At 36.3% G+C, this 23,649-nt stretch overlaps 1 protein-coding gene across 1 annotated transcript in view; it reads right to left on the bottom strand.

The window, feature by feature from the left end:
- Positions 1 to 23,649, bottom strand: part of INVS (inversin) — a 94,851-nt gene that overhangs the window by 20,977 nt on the left and 50,225 nt on the right. Inside the window, exons 5-11 of the mRNA XM_009885883.1 lie at positions 23,309 to 23,489; positions 19,589 to 19,698; positions 15,226 to 15,397; positions 10,334 to 10,489; positions 8,649 to 8,878; positions 6,917 to 7,023; positions 3,389 to 3,601 (exon numbers count right to left, since the gene is read on the bottom strand). Of these exons, the coding sequence (XP_009884185.1) occupies positions 3,389 to 3,601; positions 6,917 to 7,023; positions 8,649 to 8,878; positions 10,334 to 10,489; positions 15,226 to 15,397; positions 19,589 to 19,698; positions 23,309 to 23,489 (1,169 nt within the window). The remainder of the gene's footprint in view (positions 1 to 3,388; positions 3,602 to 6,916; positions 7,024 to 8,648; positions 8,879 to 10,333; positions 10,490 to 15,225; positions 15,398 to 19,588; positions 19,699 to 23,308; positions 23,490 to 23,649) is intronic.

Raw genomic sequence — 23,649 nt, 5'->3', positions numbered from 1 at the left:
ATGAATGAGTTCTGCAACCCTTTCAAAACCCAATATATTGGACATCAATTTTATCTGAAAATGGTTTAAACCCTTAAATATTATATTACTAAAGAACTGGGTTTGTAAAAATGCTCCCTTCCCAGATTGCCTCTGTGCTACTCCCCTAAAGCACTGCTTCCCTCCTGCCAGGTTCTGCATCCCACTTATTAATATCCAGTTATTTTCACCCCCACTGAAGAAGAGGACCTATTACATGGCTACATTTATGGGTGTTAAAATGCTTAATGCTCATATGCCCCATCAACATTGCCCTTTTCCAAAAGATCATAGGATCATAAGGTAACACATATTGGAAGGGATCTCAGGAAGTCATCAAAGCCAACGTTCTGTTCAAAAAACAGTCAACTATGAGGTCAGACTGGGTTGCTCAGGGTTTTATCCAGTTGGGTCTTGAAAACCGTTAAGGATGGAGACAGTACAACCTCTCTGGGCAACCCATTCTGCTGCTCAATTGTCCCAAGGGCGAAAAAAGTTCTCTTCATTTCCAGTCAAAATCTCTGATTTCAAATTATGACTCTTACGAGTTTCCCAGGGACAAAAGTGAGACCAACCAGTCTGCAGTTCCCCAGATTGTTCTTTTGGCCCTTTTTGAAGTCGTGTGCAACATTTGCTTTCTTCCAATCATCGGGGACCTTCCCTGACCTCTGTGACCTTCCAAAGATGTTGGAAAACGGCCCTTTAAGGACATCAGTTAGTCCTCTCCGCACCCTTGCATGTAACCCATCTGGTCCCGTGGACTCATCTGGGCTGAGTTCTTTCAAGAGATCCCTGACTTAATCCTCATTCACAGCTGGCAATTCTCCTTCTCCTTGAACCAATTCTCTAAGCACAGAGGCCTGGGAGACCTTCTTGGTGTAAACTGAGGAAAAAAAGGCACTGAGTACTTCTGCCATACCTGTGTCTGTTGTCACTAAATCACTCACACCATTCAGCAACAGGCCCACATTTTCCTTGCTCAGCCTTTTACTATTAATGTAGGGGCAGAAGCTCACCTTGTTACCTGTGATATCCCTTGCAAGCCCCAACTCCGTTTGAGTTTTGGCTCTTTTGACACCATCCCTACATGACCAAGCTATGTCTTTAAAGTCTACCTTTGCAGCCCATCCCTGCTTCCACCTCCTGTACACTGCCTTTTTGCATTTGAGCTCTGTCATGGCTTCCCTGCTTAGCCAAACTGGTCTCCTGATATGGCTCTTTGCTCAATGACATAGTAGTGCGCGTGTCGTTTTGGCCTGCATCAATCTTCATTTTATAAATTACCGTTTCTTTGATATAGGTCTGTTCAACATAAGAGAATATGTTTGTATAGAAATACTTCACAGGCATTGAATACAGTGAATGTAACTTTACCAGAAAATACTACAGGTATGAGATGCTGGTTGACTTTTTGTTAAAAAAAAAAAAAAAAAGAAGAGAAAAAGAAAAAAACTAATTAAAACCATGCAGACTTAGGAATGATTTATACTAGTGAGACCCTCTAAAATAATGTATTACAGAGCAAGTTTTAAATACATACACTGAAATAGTTGGAGGGGTGGGGTTCCAATCTAGGAGTTCACCATCATTCTGGATTCCCACATAATGTCTACTTTTATCTGGAGAGCAGATTTTTAAACATCAGTAGGGATATTAGTTTTTTGTATATAGCAACACCCTGGCCAGTTTTAGCTGTGGAATGCACAGATGGGTACGCAGAATGATGACAACATAATGTCCCCTCCAGTTTATTACAGATCATAAAATTGCAATTAAATAAAATTTGTTATGTGACAACTTGATTTGCTCGTACACTCCAATTGTATTTTAATTCTGTTTTTATGGTATTTGGTACACAGACTTTGTTTCTATTGTTTTCAAACAAATCAACAGCAGCTTAGTAAGTTTCAGAAAGTACATCAGAAACTCACAAAGGAAAACAATGATAAAAACACCCCCAAATTTCCATGAGGCAATCATTTTTCATTTAATCTTCTAGATGGGGTATCACAGATTCTTCTAAAAATGGCTGTCATCACAAAGAATAAAATTACCTCATTTGGTAAAGTCAGTTGTGACCACACAGCAAGAAGCAGAGGTCTCCAAATTAAAAAGAAATACATGAGATATTCAGGATATTTTCAAGGCAGCTCCTCCATGCACGGGTTTGACTCCTACTGACTTCAGCCGGAAAGGCAAATAGTAGGAGGGCTGCAAGTTACAACTTTAGGATCTAAAGATGTGAGTTAGTTATCTGGTATTTCCAGGTTTGGTTCTTACTGGTCATTAATAACTATTAACCAGTAGAGCAGTAGCAGCATTCAAACCCAATGAAGGTCAGACCAGCCAGTTATACAGAACATCAAACTACTGAATTTGAAATACAGCAGAGTGCAGCTGACTTTGTCTATGACACATGGATGCAACAAAAAATACCTCTAAGTGCAATAATTATGTTGTGTGTTTATTCATATGACCTCTCTTTACAGAAATAATACTACAAAAATCATGCAGAAATCTTCAGACTGTTATATTTTTTAATTCCAGAATCAGGTTTCTTCAAGAGAAACCAGGTGCTAATTTGTTCATCTTCATATTATGAATCTTGAGGATAAAGCCCAAGCAAGTGAAGTATTTTGATGATCATTTATCTACCTTCTGATTCTAGATTTTCACCACTTTGCTACCATTACCTCATTTAAACAGGGTAGAAACTCAGTCGGAACCTACACATCTTACAAATAACTATTTGAATTCCTAGTTAGTTATCTATAATCTAATACAATGATTTCATGGTAACTCTCTAATTCAAGAGCAGAAAATATAAGTGCAGGGAATGATACTGCCAAGACAGAAGTTGCAAATAAAATCCAGGAGTTCCATTTGCTAGAAAAGCACAACCTCCCCTGCGAAACAGTAAGTTAAGAATTACTAAACCAGGCTTTTCCTGTTTTTTTCTTCATCTGCTTATTAATTTTTATTTTTTTTTAAACTGGTATCAAAGACTTGATAGGTCAATAATTATTTCCATTACCTTAGAGTGATAAATGTTTTCCAAGCCTTTTTATCAGCATACAGAATATCAGGTAAAGATTCATGGATGAAAACACACTACTTTCTCAGCTTTTGGTATTTTGCCTTGTTCTTGTGTGTTATATAAAGCTTGTTATTTAATTTGGGATTATCTGGAAAACAATTTCCATCTATAGGTGTACTGAAAAATTCCATTTACATGCTTCATACAGTTTCATGAATTTTACTAAGCAGAACAAATAAGTGACAATGAGTAACAGACAAAATTATACACTGATATATACAAACTTATGAGAAATGTCTATTTACCACAGTAGATTGCAAGTCCCAGACTTACTTGGCAGCAGCATCTTTTCTCAGCTGTTCATGTTTCATTAAAAGATTCTTCCTCTCTTGAAAAGCCTTTCTAACTTTGTATCCTTTGTAGACAGCCTGAATTTTGAAAGCAGCAATGTCCTGTATGGCAGCTATAGACAGAGCCCCATGTTCTAACATGAACTGAATCACTTCATGGTGTTCACCAAGCAAGGCATAATCAAGCGGAGTATATCTGAAAAAAAAAAAAACAACCAACCCAACAATCACAACACCAAAACACCAAACCCACAAGAATTATCATTGAATGAGAATTCTAACCACAATGTGCATTTAATTCATCCTCATTTCATAATAAGGCAACTTCTAGTATGAAGACTGATTAAACACTTTTTTCAGTAGGCTTTTTTACTATTTTTTTTAATGTTAGTGTCCTGTTTTTCTCATTCTACACACTGTGACTATTTTAAAGGCTTGTTTTATTCTACCAGTATATTCTCCTAGCAGGGGGACGGGATGACACAAACTGTATGAAGTGTTGGATCAAAATCCTCCCAAACCCTATCCATAGAATTAACTGCTTTAGGCAAGCAACCTTCAAAAGGTGTTATTTAGGTTCTCATATAGAAATCTAAAGAAAAAGCAAATTAAAACATTTTTGTGTTATTTCTGTATGAATTTAAGTTCTAGAGATTTACTGTCAAATCTGGCTTTGCTTCTGCAAAAATGACTGAGGACAGCATGACTGACCAAGCAGCAGGACTATACCTGCATCAAGGGATAACTTTTTTTTTTTAAATCACTAGGAAGACTTAGGTCTGTTTTTAAATGGACACAGGTGCTAAAAATATTAAATGGCTTTGCTTTTTAACGGTGTGAAAGATGCCCAAGCATTAAAAATAATTCCCAAAATTCCCATTGTCAACACAGGAACAAAATGTACATACCTCCCTCACCAACATTAGGCAAAGGCATTTAGTGACTGAAATTATCAGTCACAAACCATAGTCAAGACCATATAATACAAGACTATCAAATAGCAAGTGTCAATGCATGCGATTGTGAAAATTAGGGCTCTTCTTGATGGTAACTTGCTAGGACGCAACGCTGGTAAGCAAAGAAAAACAGACAGAAAGCACAATTGGACTTGCCACACAGCAATGATTTGATGGAAGGATTAACAGTACCTGAACTGAAGTGTCTGCAGGAATAAAGACAATGACATAACATGAAAATTTGTATGTCAAGGTGTGTTACTGATAGCATTTAAAAAGATACAGATTTTTCATAACCCAGGAATAGGAACTTCTAAAAGGACCTCATTTCAGAAAAACACATTTTTAAAGTATACCTAGTTTTGAATATTTTAATTAACGGATACAAAAGATACTAAAGCACACTTTATGCTACTAGCATGTATGTACCAAGACAATGTGTTGTATTACGGATCCCAGTCATGAAGACCCATATTCTTAAAAGTGGATTCCCTAACTCCGTTAGAGCTGCATTTGAAAATAAAAAAATCACTCAAATCAAATCTGAATAGGGGTTTGTACAACTGGGCACTACCAGTTCAAGGCTGCTCACATACAGTCCTCAGAACCAGCCATTACTCTGCTGTGTCAGTTCAAAGCCTATTATAAATTTTCTTTCCCACTGCTTATCTCTTCAAGCAGATAGCTTTTAAATCAAGCTGGCTTCACAGGAAAACACGCAAAGAAGACATCAGCCGTCAGGTGTTATACATAATTTAGTATGAAGTTGGTCAAGCAGCAGCTAGCCTGGCATCACATGATGCACCCAGGACATCAAGTTGGATTACAAAATAAATTTGCAAACAACAAACCTATCACCCTCCAGACTAGCACTTGATCACATAGCTGCAAGCAAGTGAGCAGCTTAAAATCCTAGATGCAATCTCAGCTCCATCTTTTCACCAACCTATTTAGTTTTAACCACCATGTTTGAATTTTGAACTAGTATCTCAAATTGCACTCTAAGAAAGTGAAGAAGGGAAGCTTCCTTCTATAGGCATACTGGAAAAAAAATTACTACTTGGCGAAATTGTTACTGATTGAAAAAGATTTTCATCCAATTACAGATGAACCATATCCATGAGGTTATTTTTACTCTTAGAACACTTGACTTGATTTTTCCACTTTGCAAACTTCCGATCTCTTAACTATAAAACAAGGCTTTGTTGATGTTTATTAAGAGGCAATTGTGCAATTTTTATATGCAATATATATATTTTTAGGAGAATTATATTTAAAGATTGATTCATCTAGAAATATTGGGGATCTGTTTTATTCTGCACATGGACTAGTGCTTAAGGGCTGACATTTGGAATACTGCTAGTTATATTTTGAGTAATGTAGGTTCATACATAAGAACATATACTAGTGCCAGAAGGGAAACAAAAATAGATACTGACTGAATGACTGTAGTAAAACCACAGCTAAGGTCTTTTCCTGACATTTCAGCATTGTTAGTATTTTTCTACAAAGTAAGGAAAATAGCAGCCTCCTTCCTGGCAAAATAGTGGCTTTTAATCTTACTTATTAAGAGTAATTTAATTACAACTGTTTATTTAATTTTCTATCAAAAATTACTAAAGAGAGCATTGGCACTACTTAATTAGGAACTACTTATACTTTCATTTGTGCTTCTCAATAAAAAATAAGAACAGAAAAGGAAGAAAGATCTAAGTGGTTCAGAGTAGGGAACAAAAGAGAAGTGATGGGGTAAGAAAGCAATTAAAAGCTGGGATAAGTATGGAGGTCTCAAATTTAGCACTAAAATATGGGGTTTCAAAGTCCTTAAGTTATTTAAAATGTTGAAATATTCAAATTTATATGGCATACTGAACATAATTTTATTTATAATTATGAGGAGGTCATCTACTCTAAAAAAGGCATTATAAATTTCTGCTAATAGTAATTATCTTCCCGGTCAGGTGACTAATTTGAACTCCACAACCCAAATCACTTTTAAAAAACTATTATTTATATGTCAATTATAGACAAAGAAAAGAGATGCAAATGTACTGTCTCTTTATGATTACAGGAGGATATTTTTTTTCAACTAGGCCTTTAGAATACAGTTAACCACCAGGTAATTTGTAATCACTATTTTAAAACATAACATTATATTTCTCCCATTTTCTTTCTTCTCACTGTATTCCTACCAAACAGAAAAAAAAATTCCAGCCTACTCCACCAGCAGCAGAAAACCCTTTTCATCCTTTGTCTGTACATATCCACTGTCAACTTCATATAAATGAAAAAGATCTTTAATATTTCAAGCAAGACTAGAATGAGTAAATACTTGCAGAAATCTCCAATTTCAAGGCTCAAAAGTATAAACAGTCAAAGTTGCAATGTCTTACCTGAAGAGATTTTTCACATTAGAAAAGCTGCCTACAATGAAGCCGAAGATTACAGCACTCCTTTTAGATACAAGATCATGATTCTCTGGCAATACTTAACATTTAAATCAGTAGGTAGCACTTTTGCTAAATTACAAAATAATGCATTCAGACAAGCAATACCTCTCCTCGCTGTTCTCCATATGGTTAGGGAAAGCATCAAAACCAAGCAGCAACTTTATAGCATCAAGGTAGCCATTGTTACAGAGCCAGTGCAAAGCAGTTCTTCCCTGTAAACAATAGAACAGAACAAAAATAAGTATCATCCCCAAACTCTATCATGCCACAAGAAAAGTCATAAATCATACTGTAATTCAATGCTTTTTCGGACACGAAGGACAAACCAATTCTTCTAAATAAACTTCCTTTTTAAAATAAAAGAATACAGCCCTTAAAAATGAAGTCTGTTTTGGGTTTTTTTTTTTGTTTTTTTTTTTTTTTTTTTAAACAAGACTACAACACTAGTGCTTTTTCACCTAAAGCAGCTGAAAAACAGCATCAAGAGACTAGTTCTACAGTTGCTTTCTTTGCAGCCATGCCAACCAGGTTTGAAGCAGCTCTCAACCACCTCTGTAGTTCTGGCTGTTTTCTAGGCTGCTCCAAAACACTGTGACAAGACTGAAAGAATTGCTACAGAATTCAAAATCAGATGAAGTTTGAGGAAAGCTTATCAGCCCAGGCAAACAAAGAAAGACTCCTCCTGTGCTTTCAAAACGAGCTTGATTTCAGAAGTCCAGTGTCTCTCCCATGAAGCAGAGGTCCAACTCTCAAGCTGCCCTCTATACACAGCCAGCTCATATATGACCAATCTTGGACCTGGGATCACAGAACCACAATACGAATACCTCAGGCTCAGCTAATATCAACAAAACAGAGATATTTCACTTCACTGCCAGGCCGTGCCTGCCGTCTGCCTCTTGCTTTTCTGAACTCCAAAGGTAGGAAATACCTAGAAGGCTGGGTGCCACAGAAAAACATGAAGACATTCTGAGGTCAGTGCCAGCAAGCCGCCCCCTGAACCCCGAGGGCTGAAGAGCACATTGCAGTGTCTCTGTGTGAAATAAGTGGAGCTGATGTGTTCAGCTGTAGTCAAGCTGATGCCATACAAAGCTGGTAGCAGGTTGGAAAATCTCCCCAGCGTGCTCTGTAGAACTCATAATAAAAAACACTTTTCCATTACCTGGAATTATCCATGCCCTACAACGAATAGCTACAGAAAACTTTAACAAATTGGGTGAAATTCTTTCGACTGATGAAGTTCTGCAGACTTCTAAGAAATTATGTCATATAACAAAGAAATCTGTTATATGTTGCACAATTATTCTGGCTCCTAATTTCACTTACTGCTTGAATAATGGCACAAAAGAACATACAAACTAGTTACTGTTCTTTTATTTTCACCCAGAAGAGTGATACATTTGTGGATACTTATGTGGATAAGTAATTGAAGCAGTTCTCGTGCAATCTCACTCGCAATATCTTACTTGCTGTATCTCTATGCTGAAGAAAACACATTACAGACGATAAAATTACATTCCCATGTCAGCTGTTAATAAGGAATGAGAGAAGTTAAGAAATCAGATGATTAATATGACTCCTCCTAAGATCACACTTTGACAAGGAAAAGTCAAAAGTGATATGTAAAAATATGAATCTTCAATTCATGCTGGATATTAAAATAGTACTTTTCATTCAAGATTTTACAAGTGAAGCCATAGGGAAAATTATGTTGCAATAAACAGCAGCAAAGATGCTTCTATGTCCCACAAAAGAGAATGACCTTGAAGAAAAGGAAAATGTTTTGACTTACAGTTATTCTGAAGTTAGTTAAATAGCCCAGTGAAGAACAACATACCTCTTTATCCTGAATATTTGGATCTGCGTTGTTTTCCAGTAACACTACCATGCAGTTAATGTAACCTCCATAAGCAGCACACTGCAGAGGTGTTCTACCTGCATAATCCTGCACATTAGGGTTGATTTTATTTTCTATCAAGATTTGGCACACGTCAGCATTTCCTCCCAGGGCTGCCCAGTGAAGGGGTGAATGGCCATCTTGGTCCACCAAGTCTACTCGTGCTCCTCCTGTAACAGCAAATACATTTTTGAACATAAAAAGAAAATATTTTTTTTTCTTTTCATTCAAAAGTAAGTTTATGTTCAACTACAACTTATTTGGTAAACTGACAATTCAGAGAAATATTTCTGAAAGTAACTTCGTTACTCAAATCCAAAAACCTAAATCAAAATGAATTGGGAATGAAATTGTTTCAGTGAGGGTCTGGCATCTAACTTTTTTACAAGCTTGTGAGTATTCCCTCAGATGCTTTAGAATCTCCAGATTTGTCCAATGCCCTTGAAAAACCTAGCCTTTATTTGTTTCAGGCCTATTAATTTTCAGTGAAACTTCTATTTCTTAACAACAACATCACTTTTGAAAATTAGACTTCAGATGAAGTATCTTTTTCAATCTCTAAAGCAGAAAAGATACAATATACTTTTGAAAAAAACTTGATTATTTTTTAAATTCAAGCATGCTAAGACTCTTTTATCCAGATAATTATTTCCCTATGTGTTCTTGTAAGATGTAAAAACCCCATGCAAAAATGAAGCCCCACAAATACAAAACTTGAACCAACCTGCAACAATCACTGTCTACACCATAAAAATATTTAATGAGACATAACTCAAGATTCTGATAACCAAGCTACTTGCATCTACAAAAACAAAATGGCATAAGGGGTGGGAGGAAGAGCTTAACAGGAGGTTAAAATATGCCCAGCAGATCACAGAGGGAAGAACAATTTTCAGTAATAAAGTCTGGCTGATGGAAAACTTTCAACTTGTTAGCCTGGATCCTTCAACTCTCCATAAATGGGATATCTCAAGTAGGAGGCAGACTGCTTCCAGCAACTTTTCTGTGAAGCTAAAATGACAGAATTCTGTATCCAAGATACCACTGTTCTTTCACTTCAGCAGAGTTTTGACAATTATCTAAAACTGTGTAAGCTGTTAAATCTTATGTCTGTCTACAAATAAAATACTGCTTATTAAAATGAACCAGAGGAAATTATTATTTAGGATTTTTGATAGCTACCTTCATTAAAAAATAAAGATTTGTTTAAATAGTCAAAAAGTCTTCAAAGAAGCCTAAAAATTTTTTCTCATAAAAGAGGAGAAAGCTTAATTTGGTCTTATTTACTGCAGAAAAAAAAAAAAAAGAAAACCAATTACTTGCTGGGGGAAGAGGTGGCTTGAGAGACTAGAATGTACTTGAAAAGACTTGAGCAGAAAAGAGCTGTGAAAAGAACTATCCCAATTTTGAAAGTTTTATATTTAACTCTTCTAGCCATTTTGCACAACATTCTGATATCTTTTACATCTACTAGCACTGTTCCACAAAGGGTACTTACAGACAAAACCTGCTTTAGAGAAGTAATTTTCTACCCCACCTCTTGCTCAACTGTGCTGTTTGTTTCCCAGTCCCACAGAAAGCAGCACCAGAACTCTGAACAGGTTTGTAAATTCATAACAGCTGACCTTTAATGAGTGTTTGTATGACTTCTTTGTGTCCCATCTCACAGGCTCGGAAAAGCGGGGTATGTTTCATGACATCCAAAGCATCTACCTGTGCGTTATGTTCCAACAGCAATTTCACTGTGCTGACATGGCCAGAAAGGGCAGCAGCGTGTAATGCTGAAAGAATAAAGCAGTAGGAAAAAGAAATCACAGTATCTCATGAGCTCTGGAGATTCACAATCATAACAGTCAAAATTCAAATTAATTTCAACCATTGCATGTGAAAAAAAGTGCTTTTCAACCATAAGAAATTGAAGAACCCTAACAAGTGATCACTAACCACATCTCCTTGCCTTACAAGCAATACAGCAATAAGCTCAAAAAACTGTTAGCCCTGAAACATGGTTTTAACTTGTACAAATAGGAATTTTAACCTTAACACCACCAAGATTGGTATATACTGAGGATCTGTGGAAGGTTAGCAGCTTCTGATTCAGAGCACATAACATGATCTACTTCTGCCTCTGTTTTGTGACACTTCTTACATCATGCCAGTGGAAATGAAACTGTCAGTTGCCAGTAAAAGAAAGCTTTCATTATTTCTTCAATGTTTTCCTGAGAATATCTTTTTTTCTTTCAAACAAGCAAAGCTGTCTCAATTAAAACTAACTCCAGATAACCACTTAGCTTGTTTTTGTTTTGTTTTTTTTGTTTTCAAAATTATTTGGAGAAAATTTTACACAAAATTTTGCAGCAAAACCATCACATCTCACACAGTATCCGCAGCTCACTATTTTCTTCCGAAAAGAGAAAAATACAATGGACAGGCCAGATACTGTGTTTTGTCTCATCCCCACAATCTATGAAGTTCAGTTGTGTGAAAACTAGGCACAGTTGATTTCGCAGACTCCTACTCTTCCATAGTTTTGTCTTCTCATCTTTGAATGCATGCAGACTTCACTGAGTCCAAACCAATAAATAACACAGAGCTACCTTAGCAGAGTAAGACCTCAGAGGTAAAGACGTGGTGTCCTACAACTGAAGTTGCTAGCGGCTAACACAGCGTCCTGCTGGCACTGTCAGCTGGAGTTGAGGAAAATGTTGAAACGCCAGACCAACCAGTTCAGTGTTCTTTTTGAAGGAAAACTATACACAGCAATGAGATTTCACACCGATGGAGGACACATATATTGGTGATTTCACTTACAATTTGACCTCAGAAGGCTTTTGATTATTGCCTATAGTCAGCAATGGAATCAGAGTCTACATCCTCATATTGCCTTACATGTAGAATATTTTACAGATGACAAAATCAAAACAATTTAGAATGAAAATACAAAACAGTGCAACTCATAACTGTGTGTTTAGTAAAGTGAATTACTATTTCCCCTTGGAACTTCACAAATACTCATCCTTGGTGAGAATTCAGTCTGCTCAAGAAAGCCAAAACAGGAGCTGTAAACAGTACCTACATGTCTCTGTTCGTTCAATGTTAAAGCAGGCAGGGTCAGGATCCAGAGGAGGCATTATACAGAGATGCACACCACGAAGGCCAACGTTAGAAGGAATTGCTTCTTGGACCACAGCCAGCATATCAAAAGAGGCAGGCTTTTTGCATTTGCCTGCTACTGTTTACCACTGGAACCAGCTTCACACAGCTTATGGGACACTAACCCCGCATAACCTGTTACATGGGCACTACTAAAATGCACAGATTATTCCTACTGTCTGTGAATCAAATCCAGCTGAAGTGCATTGCTTTAAAACAGATGCTCAAAATTAATGATAGTAACTGGAACCGTGATACAGACAAATGAGGCCCTTCCTGCAAGAACTGGGGTCGCAGCCAGAGACGCTATGAGAAGTGCTGCCTTAGTAATTGAAATCATGCCTTTAAGATGACACTAATGTTTAACTGTTGCAGCTAAAAAGCACAAGGGCACTCATCGCACTCATGAAAAATACCCATAAGTGGCAAGATCTACAGCACCTAGGGAAGTGGGCGGCTATGAGTAGAAATTTGACAAGAATGAGATTTGGATGGGCCTGGTTTTCATGGTCTGACCTCACAGTAAACTCTAGGTTCTGGTTTTTATACTGCATTTCTCATGAAATCAAAGGCAGTAAACCACTCCATCAGATGACACATGGGGTGTGTATAACAATACAATAGAAAAAGAGCTGCTGTGTCAGCTTGGCCAGTTCTTCCCCCCTATCACTCATTCTGACGCAGGCATCTTGTTTCAGACTTTGTGCTCAATATTTTCTTGTAAGCCAAATTTTCTGTGATGGAGTCACGGTGACTGAAGAGATTCTTCGGCCAGCTGGTCACAATAGGCCCTTTGTTCAGCCGACAGACAGAGCCCTCTCCATTGTGGGCAGTGACGCAGAGCTATAAAGCTGCCCCTGTAATGCTCCTGCAGCGCTGATCTCTGAGCAGAGGGAAATTCCTTTCCCTTGGTGTCATTCTCCTACACAATACGAAGAGTCTTGATGTTCTAGCAAAGCTGAATGGAGAGCTTGCTCTTTTTAAGTAAATGCAAAAGGCTGCATTAACGCAATGTTATAACCGAGCTTAACTGAGTCGGCACACAAAAGTCAGAAAAACACAACCTTGAACTCTCCTCAGCAACTGTATCCCAGGCACGGTGGCATGTACGCTATTTTCTATTACCGCATAGCTTCCCCGTCACAATACAATGCTACTTTTCCCTCACCAAAACTTGGGAATGATTAAGAACCTTCGGATAAAAACCCCCAGGTCTGAAATCAGAGAGTGATTTACTGGTGGGCTTCCTTTTAAGTTTACAGCTCACTCTAATAAAGCCCATGCTACTGCACATGCTTGCACAATGGTAACATTTGGATTGCTCGACAGCAAGCAATGACCGGTATAGTTCCCCACTTTAAGACTATTAGCGTGCTCTACACAACGGCAGTTTCAAGTAAATGGAACATCCATTCATTTCCTTGGATTAAAAGCCCTACAACAAAATCAAGATTAAAAGGTGATTACACATCACTGCTACGAAAAGTTTAAGACCAAAAGATAATAAACCCAGCCACCTGAATTATTCAAGCATGAAACCCACACCTGAGTAATTTCAGAAACACAGTATGCGATTACTGTCTGCAAAGAAGAAAACCCTTTGTAAGGAGATTTGTACAGTGACCACAACATTACTGCACCTTAAGGTCTGAAACAAATACTGTGAGGTATTTAAAAGGGAAGTGTCAGGAAGGAGAAAATACAGGTGTGACTGATAAAAGATAAAATGAGACTGAAATGGTAGAGTATGTAGTTTGTAAAGTCATCAACGATGAAGACTGAGATTTATATGTAGCACTATTTCTTAAACTCAAAAATTACAAACTATCATAACTTGGAAAGACTGATTTTTTTGTGTGTTGACTTGTAAGGAAAGCAACAATTTAGATATTTAAATAGAATTTTAAATAGAATTTTGTGTAAAGGCCCCTCCATACAGCGAAAGGACATAAACATTTCAATTGTTTTATATGAAAGTAACAGTCATACATGCTATCATACATGCTATCTTTCAAATCTTGAACCATGCAGCCCTGACATTGCATTTATTTACCATTTGGATGTAATTCAAAGTGTGATCTGAAAAAAGAAAAGCTGTTAAACTCGTATCTTTGTTTCTTGGTTGGGACAGATCTATGCTGCAATTTCCCTAAAACTAAGCATGCAGCTTAGGCTAGTTTCTGCAGCCAAAAGATAATGCTTAAGTATACCTTAAAACAAACACATTAAAATTTATATAAACAAACATTGCAATATACAGTCTTGTTTGTCTAAAATAACAGTTTTCTTTTCAGGACAAATGCCCTCTACTGTATTATTCATGGATGTGCGCTCTGACTATCAGCTTGGCTATCATTTCACTACTTATTATACATAGGTATGCATTTTTGCACTTAACTTCTAAATTGGTGACCTGGCTGTGACTGGGACAAGGTAGTTCACACCCTCTTCCCACACAGCTTACCCCTGCATTCCCCTGCTACCAAACCCCTCCGATTTATGCCCAACATATCCACATTCTCCTCTTTTTTTATTCAGAAGTCATCAGCACACTATACAGCTGCACAACTTTTACCTGTTTTTCCAAGTGTTGAATACATATACCCTTCAACACCTGTCTCTCTGTCAGAACTGTTATTCTGTTTTTGTTGGAAGTACTACATAGGTACAATATTTCTACCACAAATTCTTGTAATTTTTCCTTAAAGGAGATGAATTCACAGTTGCTATAGGAAATTTGGAATTTCATGACTTGCATGTTTGAATTCCGAAACAGTGTTGTGCAACTGTCTTTGCTTTGGGCAGATGAGGGGATGATAAACTTGGGGTTTATCAAGTTTAACCTCTTGTCTGGACAGCACAAGTGCAATAGCTCTAATATTTATTACAATAGCTTTACAATTAACTATGGTACTTACGATTTTAATGATGATAATTTAGCCACTTCACTGGTTAGTTTGCTCTCTATTGTTTCAAAGTATTTCTTTACTGACAATTTTTTTTTAATAGGCATTTTCAGAAAGGGCTTTTTATGCAATTATATTTCATTTTACTCTTCAAAATACAGAACAGCTCTTCCTTTCCGAGGATTACAGATCCACTTAAATAGCAGCATAGCAGTACATTTCTTCTTCTTGCTACATTTCAAATGAACCGGTCCAACCTGCGCAGGAAAGATCTGTTTCTTTCCCACAATAAGGCAGAGAAGCGACTCACACACATAATTAAACTAATGCAGAAATACTTTCAGGATTAAGGTACGCATCCAGGAAAAGATTAATATAGCTTCTAACAATGATTTTTATTTGGTGGAAATCACACTAACTGGAAACATCCAGTAGCTCTTTATTGTAAAGCATCTTACCTGTGCCAGCGTATTTGTCTGTCATATTGATATCAATATCCAATTTTAAAGTCAGCATAGTTCTAATGACATCATCACTGCCTTTGCCAGCTGCCCACATGAAGGATGTTCTTCCCTCGAGATCTGAGTCATCTTTTACAGAAGGATGTTTCAAAAATACTTCAACTGTTTCCTGAAAAGACATACTATTGAAATTAACATTAAAAGGAATCTGTAACAACAAGAAACTATTGCGTCTCATTTAGCTGTTTACGAAACAAATCAAAGCTTCATTTTTCCTTTTTATGTTTATATAGAGTAATAGCTCAACAGAAGCACTGTACTTTCTGCTATGCCTTTTTCCTCACCAGTGCTCATAGTGCATCTTTAACTAACTATGAGTTTAACACTGTCGTTTATTTCATACTTTTTTCTTTTTCGTGTCAAACATCATGTGTTCATCATAAGGAAGTAAAAGACTGCACTTGCTATGAAGAAAGCAATAGGAAAAATATTATCGGCTTATCAAAATACTACTATAATACTATGATGCTAAAATATTGTTCCTTCAAAATATTCTCCTGACATATTGTTTGCTTCAATTCTAAATATGACTACATGTGCAAACATTTTAGTTTGCTAAACTCTAATAATTTGACTATTCAAAAAAAAAAAAAGGACTTTTAGGGCAACACAGACATATTTCCTAATATTTAATAATATCAACAGGTTACTAGTTACTGAAATAGAAATCAAAAAAGATTAAGAAAATCTTTACATCTGAGTGCAAGGCTTTCCAATGTAACCATTACATTAACATCTCTATTTAAATCAAAGCAAAAAGAATTATTTCTTCAAATGCTGTGTTTGTGTTAAGCTCTCAGCAAACAAGTGCACTTGTTTGACCTGCTGCTAAATTCTTAATAAGCCACACAGGAAAGGAAGGGAGAGGAAATCACTACTGCAGGAAAAAGAATTAGGGGATGATTTTCCCATGTCTTACAAAGGCTGTGTATTTAACAGCTGGTAAACATCTCTTAAGCCCCTTGATAGGCTAGCCAATAAAAAAATGAAAAAAGTGGGTTTCATTATTTTCTTTTATTTTTATGTTTTAGTATTAACACTATTTAATCCTTTCTCCCATGTGACCCCCAAATAGCTCTATCGCTGCTCTGGGTAGAATAAGAGTTCCTTGGCTATAAGGAATCAAATGCTCATAATCACAAAGGTGTTTAAATGCCTAAGTCCTATTGATTAGTTTGTATTTTTTTTAACTACTACTTCTTATTTCATCCCTCTAAAGAAATAGATCACATTAACATAAGATAAGTGAAAAATTTCCCAAGATCCTAACAGCTTTGCGAATTTGGGTCCATATCTGAACTGCCAGTTTATTGTAAAACGGTCCAGCCAGAAATAATGAGGAATGGAAGCATTAAGCCTTCAACACAAACCAGCATGTGTTTATAGCTTTATGTACTCACACTGACCACCACTACACCTCAGATACAAACGACTACTCATTAGGCCAGCAACTCAGCACCCTGCCAGTACTCTGCACTGCTTGAAATCGTGCAAAGTGAAAAGCAGTACGAAGGCTGGACCTTTTCAATACTAAGGCACACATCCTACAAACATAAATAAGTAATTTTATTTTTCCATTAAGTTTTAGCAAAGCTACCTTTCTTTCAACCACTCTTTTTCTAGAGTTTTTAATGAGAAAAAGAGGAGGAAAATTCCATACTGTTATTTTCCAAAATGAAGTTATCACGACTTGAAAACAAAATGAAATTAAATTAGAACAGGACGGTTAAGAAAACAAAAAGTATCAATCACTTTACTTCTATGTGTATTTTGTCTCAAAAAAAAATGCATGTATTTTACCTCTACTAAAAAAAGTGGAGAAAACAAAATTAAAAATAACAAAGCTGAAAAACAACAGTAAAGGAGAGATGTACACCTGGATCATTTAATTCTGTGCTATCAATAAACTCTGAAAAATACTATTACTTTTGAATATTTAAAAATCAGACATGGGTATCCACATTTAATTTAGTAGATCAATTTACACAAGTATGTGAAGGGAAGTACATTGTCTTGGACATCTCCAGAAAAATTCAGAAAAAAATTAATATATATTTAGTCCTGCATTCTGCATGCTAAAAACAATACTAATAGAGCATCTGCCTTCACACATGAAATTCAAAAATTTAAAAAGGATGTTTATTTGGACCTTCTGCGGGACACATAAGCCATCTAAATTTCAGGCAACCTATCTGGCTTGTTATATTGGGTAACTTCTCTTCTTCTAGAACTTTTCCTTCTATAATAAGTAGGGATAAGTTAGTCTTAGAGAACAAATGCTTCACCTAAATTAAGTGCCAGGTAAGTGTCTTCAGTCTTTAAAAAACAAAACCCGCAGAAAAACAGAGCAAAGAACAAGATATTAAGTTAAGCCGAAAGCAATGCAAGTATTTATTATAAACACAAAAGAACAAACTTTCTTCTTCTTGTTAGGAACTAAGAAACATGTCATTTTAACATACCACGCCTATCCAAACTTGGACAGTCGGAACAGAACAATGTGGCTCTCAAACCATAAATATATAGATGCTACTGCCAGAACATACATGGATGTGTCTCCGTTCAGTTGTTAGACTACATATATGGAACGCAGTGGTGGGAATTTCTCAAGGATTTGTATGTGATAGAGGAAAAAAAGCAAATAGTGGTGCTCAGAAACAACCAGAGTGGTGAAAAAGAGAGAAGCTCCAACCATCATTTAGGCATGCATAAGCAGGGGCTCTTGGATACACCACCAACTAAAAGAGGCTTGCAGATCTGAATGAGACTCTCCTCTTTGATTCTTCATGTAAGATGGGAAACAGTACCTTCATTGTAAGTACACGAGATTACAAAAGAATGTCTGATTCCATCACCAACTCTATTTCCCTGTAAAAACCTAAACAATATCATAGTTTGGCTGGCTGGTGGGATCAAAAGGCAGCAACATAATGAAGATGTTTCATACAACTGAACCAAGCCCAGAGAAAGAAAGCCAGTATGAAAAAATCATTTTTTAGGAATGTATCAATACATAAAAGAAAAAAAAAATAAAATAAAAGCATGTGGAGATAATCACCAGATTGTAAACAACAACATTTTATCTTTCCCATGGGTCTGACTCAAACTAGAAAGAAAAGCTTTTACAAGATAAATATTTCAGGCTTGTGAGTCAGACCCCAATTGTACATGCCACGTAATGGACAATAATCAGCATCAATAAAAAATTCTCTAAAAACGTGTAAATTTTACAGAGATATGCTCCAAGGAAAGTCTGAATTTTAAAAAATTATCTGTACTTCTGGATTTGTTAACTTGAGTGGTTCTCAAGAGCATTAACATTTTACTTGTTTTATGAAAATTAACATGTGGGTAGGCAAGAAAGACCCAAATTAGTATCCCTGTTAAGAAAATGCTCCAATACGCGCTACATAACTACATTAATTAGGCACTAAATACCCTTTTTGTAAAGGGAGGTTAAGAATAGTACAACTGAAGAAAACTTAGTTGGGAGCTCTCAGCTTACTATGCATGGCATAATTCAACTATGAGAGACAGAAAGAGAGAGGCATGAAAAAAGCCTTCTTAAGTTTCAGTGCTTGAGAACTACTTCTATAATACTATCTAAGACCAGCAATCATTAAACTGTTGAGTTTTATACTTAGCTCTACTGTACCTGATCTAGCTCTGGAAAAAAGTTACTTATTCTACCAAAATATAAGAATTAGGCTGTCTGAGAAACCAATTCTCTCTTTTGTCTTGAATTTAAAAAATATTTTTAAAATATTAAAAACGTATAAAAATATAGTGTTCATGGAGAATTATGACAAAAGGTACTTTATCCATGCTTTATGAGACAATGGCTTATTCATAATAGCAAATATTAATAAGTTAATCACCTTCTTGAAGGCAGAGACTGGTTTGACTGGTACTGACGCAGCTGTGCAAATTCTCATACAGGTGATCTTACTGTAAATACTTTATAACTGCTTAGATTTTGCTATAGTGAGCCTTAAAAAGCAAACCTACTGTAAAATAGTAGGTGCCGTTCTGCTTTCTGTTGAAGTACCTAAATGACTGTTGTGTTTTCTGATGCAAATATACAGATCAAAGGGCTTTTCTTTATACAGCAATTTAGGGGTTTTTTTAAGTAGTTTGAAATTAAACACATTTATAGCATATAATGTAGGAAAATTCTGAATTAAGCTTGTGCAGACAACACTGTGTTTATATTATTTTAAAAACAACTCAAACACTTTGTTACATTTTAAATATTACAGCAAAATATATTTACCTCACATTTAGAGTGTGTGCTACTTACAGCAAAGTTGCTTTGCGCTGCATAATGTAGAGGTGTTGCACCTTGACTATCAGATGGGATAGTTCCAAACTTATTTCTTTCTAATAAGAGATGGACAATCTGTGCATGACCTGAGAAAAATAATATAATAAAACTAGGTATGTATCAAATCCTAAAGTTAAACACTTCCCTATTAAAAAAAACAAACACACAACAAACAAAAAGAAACAAACCAGAAGAAAATGAACAGACTGCAATAAATAATACTATGTTTGTGTTGTAGCCATTAGAGTCTAAACATGAGAGAGAAACATAAGACTTGATATTTGAACTATTAAGCCTGGCATGCACCTTCTTCCCAATAGTGCTCCAGTTCCACACTCTGTATCCTCATTTTTGAGGGACATCTGTAAATCAGAATGACCTATGAATAGGAACATGTGGAAAGAGTTTCTATTTCTTTTAAAAGAAATCACTAGAGCATTGCCCTAAACAAAGAAACCAGCAGTAGCTGGTCAGATAACTGCAGTATTAACATTGCAATGAATGAGCTGAATATTTCCAGAAAAAGCTTCTGATAATTCAGCTGAGATGCTGCATTTGAGTGAGAGGTCAGCCAGGAGCAGTAAAGTGAGCACAGACTGATGACAATGAGCATTTGTCCATCTACATCAAAAGGCAGGCTAAACCAACGTTGACAATTTCATCCTCTATCACATTGTTTTACAGAAGTTAAAGGAAAATTCTTTACTTAGGTTTTATTCAATCAAAATTTCAACTGAAGATGTATAGCAGAATCTGGAGGACAGTCTACTACCAGCTGCCATATCTGCAATAAACAACAAACTGACACACACAACTCCTTCCATCAAAACAGATTAGAATGTTAAAATCACAACATTTGGGGGGGATGGGTAAACTTTGTAACCACTTCACAGACAGGAAAACAAAACCACTATATAGTATATTGCCACTGAAGTCAACTGATCCTTTCATATGCTTTCTTTTGTGTGCGTATGCAGTTCACAGAGTATTGTAATGATTTTCTATTTTAAGAGATACTGTAAGTCATAAATCCCACAAAAATACTATGATTTTACAGGAGAAGTCTTGCACGTGGGGAAAACAACCAACATTGCACACTGCATTGTTACTTTTGCACAGTTGATTTGAATTACTTTAGAATAAATGAAAAAAGCAGGTAAACCTTTCTACTAGCAGTAGACTTTTTAAAATGAAAACACCAACAATTAGAGAACGAAGCTGTGTAACAGTTGTGGACTCCAGCTTTTGAAAACCTACAAGATGGAGGACTAGGCAAGCCTTCTTTTGTCAAATGGCACTTTCAGACTTTATCTGATACTTCTATACATAAATGAGGGAAAATGGTCACTCGAGTCAAAAAGGATGAACAGCTATATGGGGATTATTTTTTTCCAGGGGCTTTAGGAAGGCTCCCCTTTCCTTTCAGCCATTAAGCCACGCCTGGACCCAGAACATCACAACATTTTGTCCCTCTCCACCTAAAAAAATAATAAAAAGAAGAGATGTAATGTTGCTATGCCCTTCCCATCTCAAGACTATAAGAAATGAGTTGAGGTGCACTGGAAGAAGTTGGTTCTGAGTACAATCCTAGCAGGAAAAACATAGGAGTACTGAGCCCGGAAAAAGTTACCTGAACTTTTAGGACAGACAACTAGAAAAAGGGTAACTGAACTCTGTCATCAGGACAGGAGCACTACCTAAATTATCTATGAGAAAGAATGCTTGAGGGAGTTGAAAAAAATTTTGTATTGAGTGCAACAGTAAATAAATTGGTGCAAAAATGGATCTCACTTGGACATTACTGTAAACATTAAAACTCAGTTCTTGAGGTCAAGAACTGTCATTTCTGTAGTACTTTTATTTAGAAGAGATGTAACTTGGCTGAGACTTTTATCTACACAAAATAAAACGTAACAGGAGCAACAATACCTTAAGATGCAGTCACATGCAACCCATCACCTTTAACGGAATATTTGTGGCTGTATCCGTGCACTACTTAAAACCTCCTACTGTTAATCCATTTACTAACATTTTAGACTCTTTGAGAATTATATACAACACACAATATCCAACTTAAAGCCAGAACCCTAAAAATTAATCACGATTTACCAATCAGAAGTTCCCCATGGGCATATGCCACCTAGAGACCTCATCAAGTTCACAAAGGACTCTGGAGGTCTTGGCACATCTTCTCCCTTTATTCCACGTTGATTAAACAATCCATTTTTCCAACACACAAAACTTCTCTCAAATACAATCAATTTCAAAACACGATAAATTTTGCTTCTTGGAGAGAACCAAGTGATAATGAGTATTTCTTTGGGAGACTGATCCTATGACACTTAAAATGTTGCACAATTTGTCTGTAAAAATTCAATCTCTTTCTTCTTTTTTTTTTTTAAATAAACACAATCAAACTACATGTATATTGTCACTGGAGTTGCAGTAACTCGCTCCAGTGAGCAATCTGATTCTTTTATTGGCATTCTTTGTCTGCGGTGTCCCAAAGGGTCATAGGGATGAAGCCTGTTAAAAGGGGAGAGAGAGTGTTTGAAGATTCTTTCTTTTTTATCCAGTACATGGTGCTTATTTTTTCCCCCTGCACATAGGAGAATGGAAAATAGGAGGTCAGTTTTCTAACTCGTATTATTTTTGTGCCTGTCATTTTATGAGTCGTGTTTCTCCGTATTTAGACTATTTATATTTAATCAAGTTTTTACCTGTTTTGCAAAGATCCAGTTTTGTAACCTGTAAAACCAGACTGTGCAGAATTCACATATGCAAGGTTATAATTTACAGAGCATCTGAGTCTCAGGGTAGCAATCTGAACACAAAAAAACTTTATCTGAATAAAACTTCTTGTCAGATCTGATTAGATTGTCATAATGTGTCTGATGAAGAGCTTGTACTAGGAGTAGGAGAAGAGTCAGCTCTGCCATTTTCTTGTTGTTTACTTGCGCTGGCATTATCAGACTATCTGTGATTTCTTTGCAGGAAATTTTTAATTGACTTGTCTATTTTATGAGGGATAGTTTAGTAGAAACTAGATAATACAAATCCACTTAACCAGGCACATGTAAACTGCAATACATTGCAATAAACTGAAAGTGAACAAATGAGTGATGATGCCACTGTCAATCCCTCTGCGTTGTGGAGCACTCACTTCCTTCAGGCACCTTGCATACCCTACGTGACTGTCTTACATATGGACCAAGTGAGGGTGTTAGCAGCAATCTGTATATTAAATATTAGTAAAGTTTTCTTATTTTTTATCTGAAAAAATAAAGATAAGCAGAAGTTCTGATATTTTCTTCATGCACCCCCAATGGACTGTCTTGCATGCACTCCGGAGTGTGCACACCCCAGTTTGCACACCACTGCTCTACAGTACCAGTTTTTGTTCTTTACCTATGAACAAAGCTACATATGCAAGAGCATCTCGATATGCTCTAATTGTTCTTAAATCATGAGCATATATAGCCTGCTGAAGTAATGCATTTTACAATGCTTTGAAGAATCTGAAGCTAAAAAAACCTGTCTACACACAAACTTCTAATCCTGGTCTAGCAGAAACTATTATTGTTCTAAGAGGTTAGTTAGCATAATGCCAGGCTGGAATTAAATAAAAAACAGAGACAAAGATTAAACACCAGCAGTTAATTAATTATTAAACGACTTCAGCATTGTCCAGTTTACCAAGTAAGGCTGCCCAGTGAAGGGGAGTTCGAAACAAGTTGTCGTAAGATGTGACATTGCAGCCTTCGTACGAGGTCAGGACATCAACAACTGCTACATTCCCATCAGCAACAGCAAAATGAAGGGGAGTTCGTCCTTCATAGTCTTGCCAGTTAAGCAGAGATTCTGTAGGTGCAGCTTCCTTTAAAAAAAAAAAAAGTACAAAATTAAAAAAATGTTTAAGTTGAAGAGAAAAACTATATACTCTTTACAGATTTTTTTTTTTGTTGAGTCTTATAATAAGGAGATAAGCTGTCCTTGTTGAGTAGAATATAGCTCTACAACCAAACGCTTTTGTTACC

The sequence above is a fragment of the Charadrius vociferus genome, unplaced genomic scaffold, assembly GCF_000708025.1.
Source record: "Charadrius vociferus isolate BGI_N301 unplaced genomic scaffold, ASM70802v2 scaffold195, whole genome shotgun sequence".
Classification (NCBI taxonomy): Eukaryota; Metazoa; Chordata; class Aves; order Charadriiformes; family Charadriidae; genus Charadrius; species Charadrius vociferus.
The sequence above is the reverse complement of the archived record's forward strand: the minus strand, read 5'-3'. Positions and strand labels throughout refer to the sequence as shown.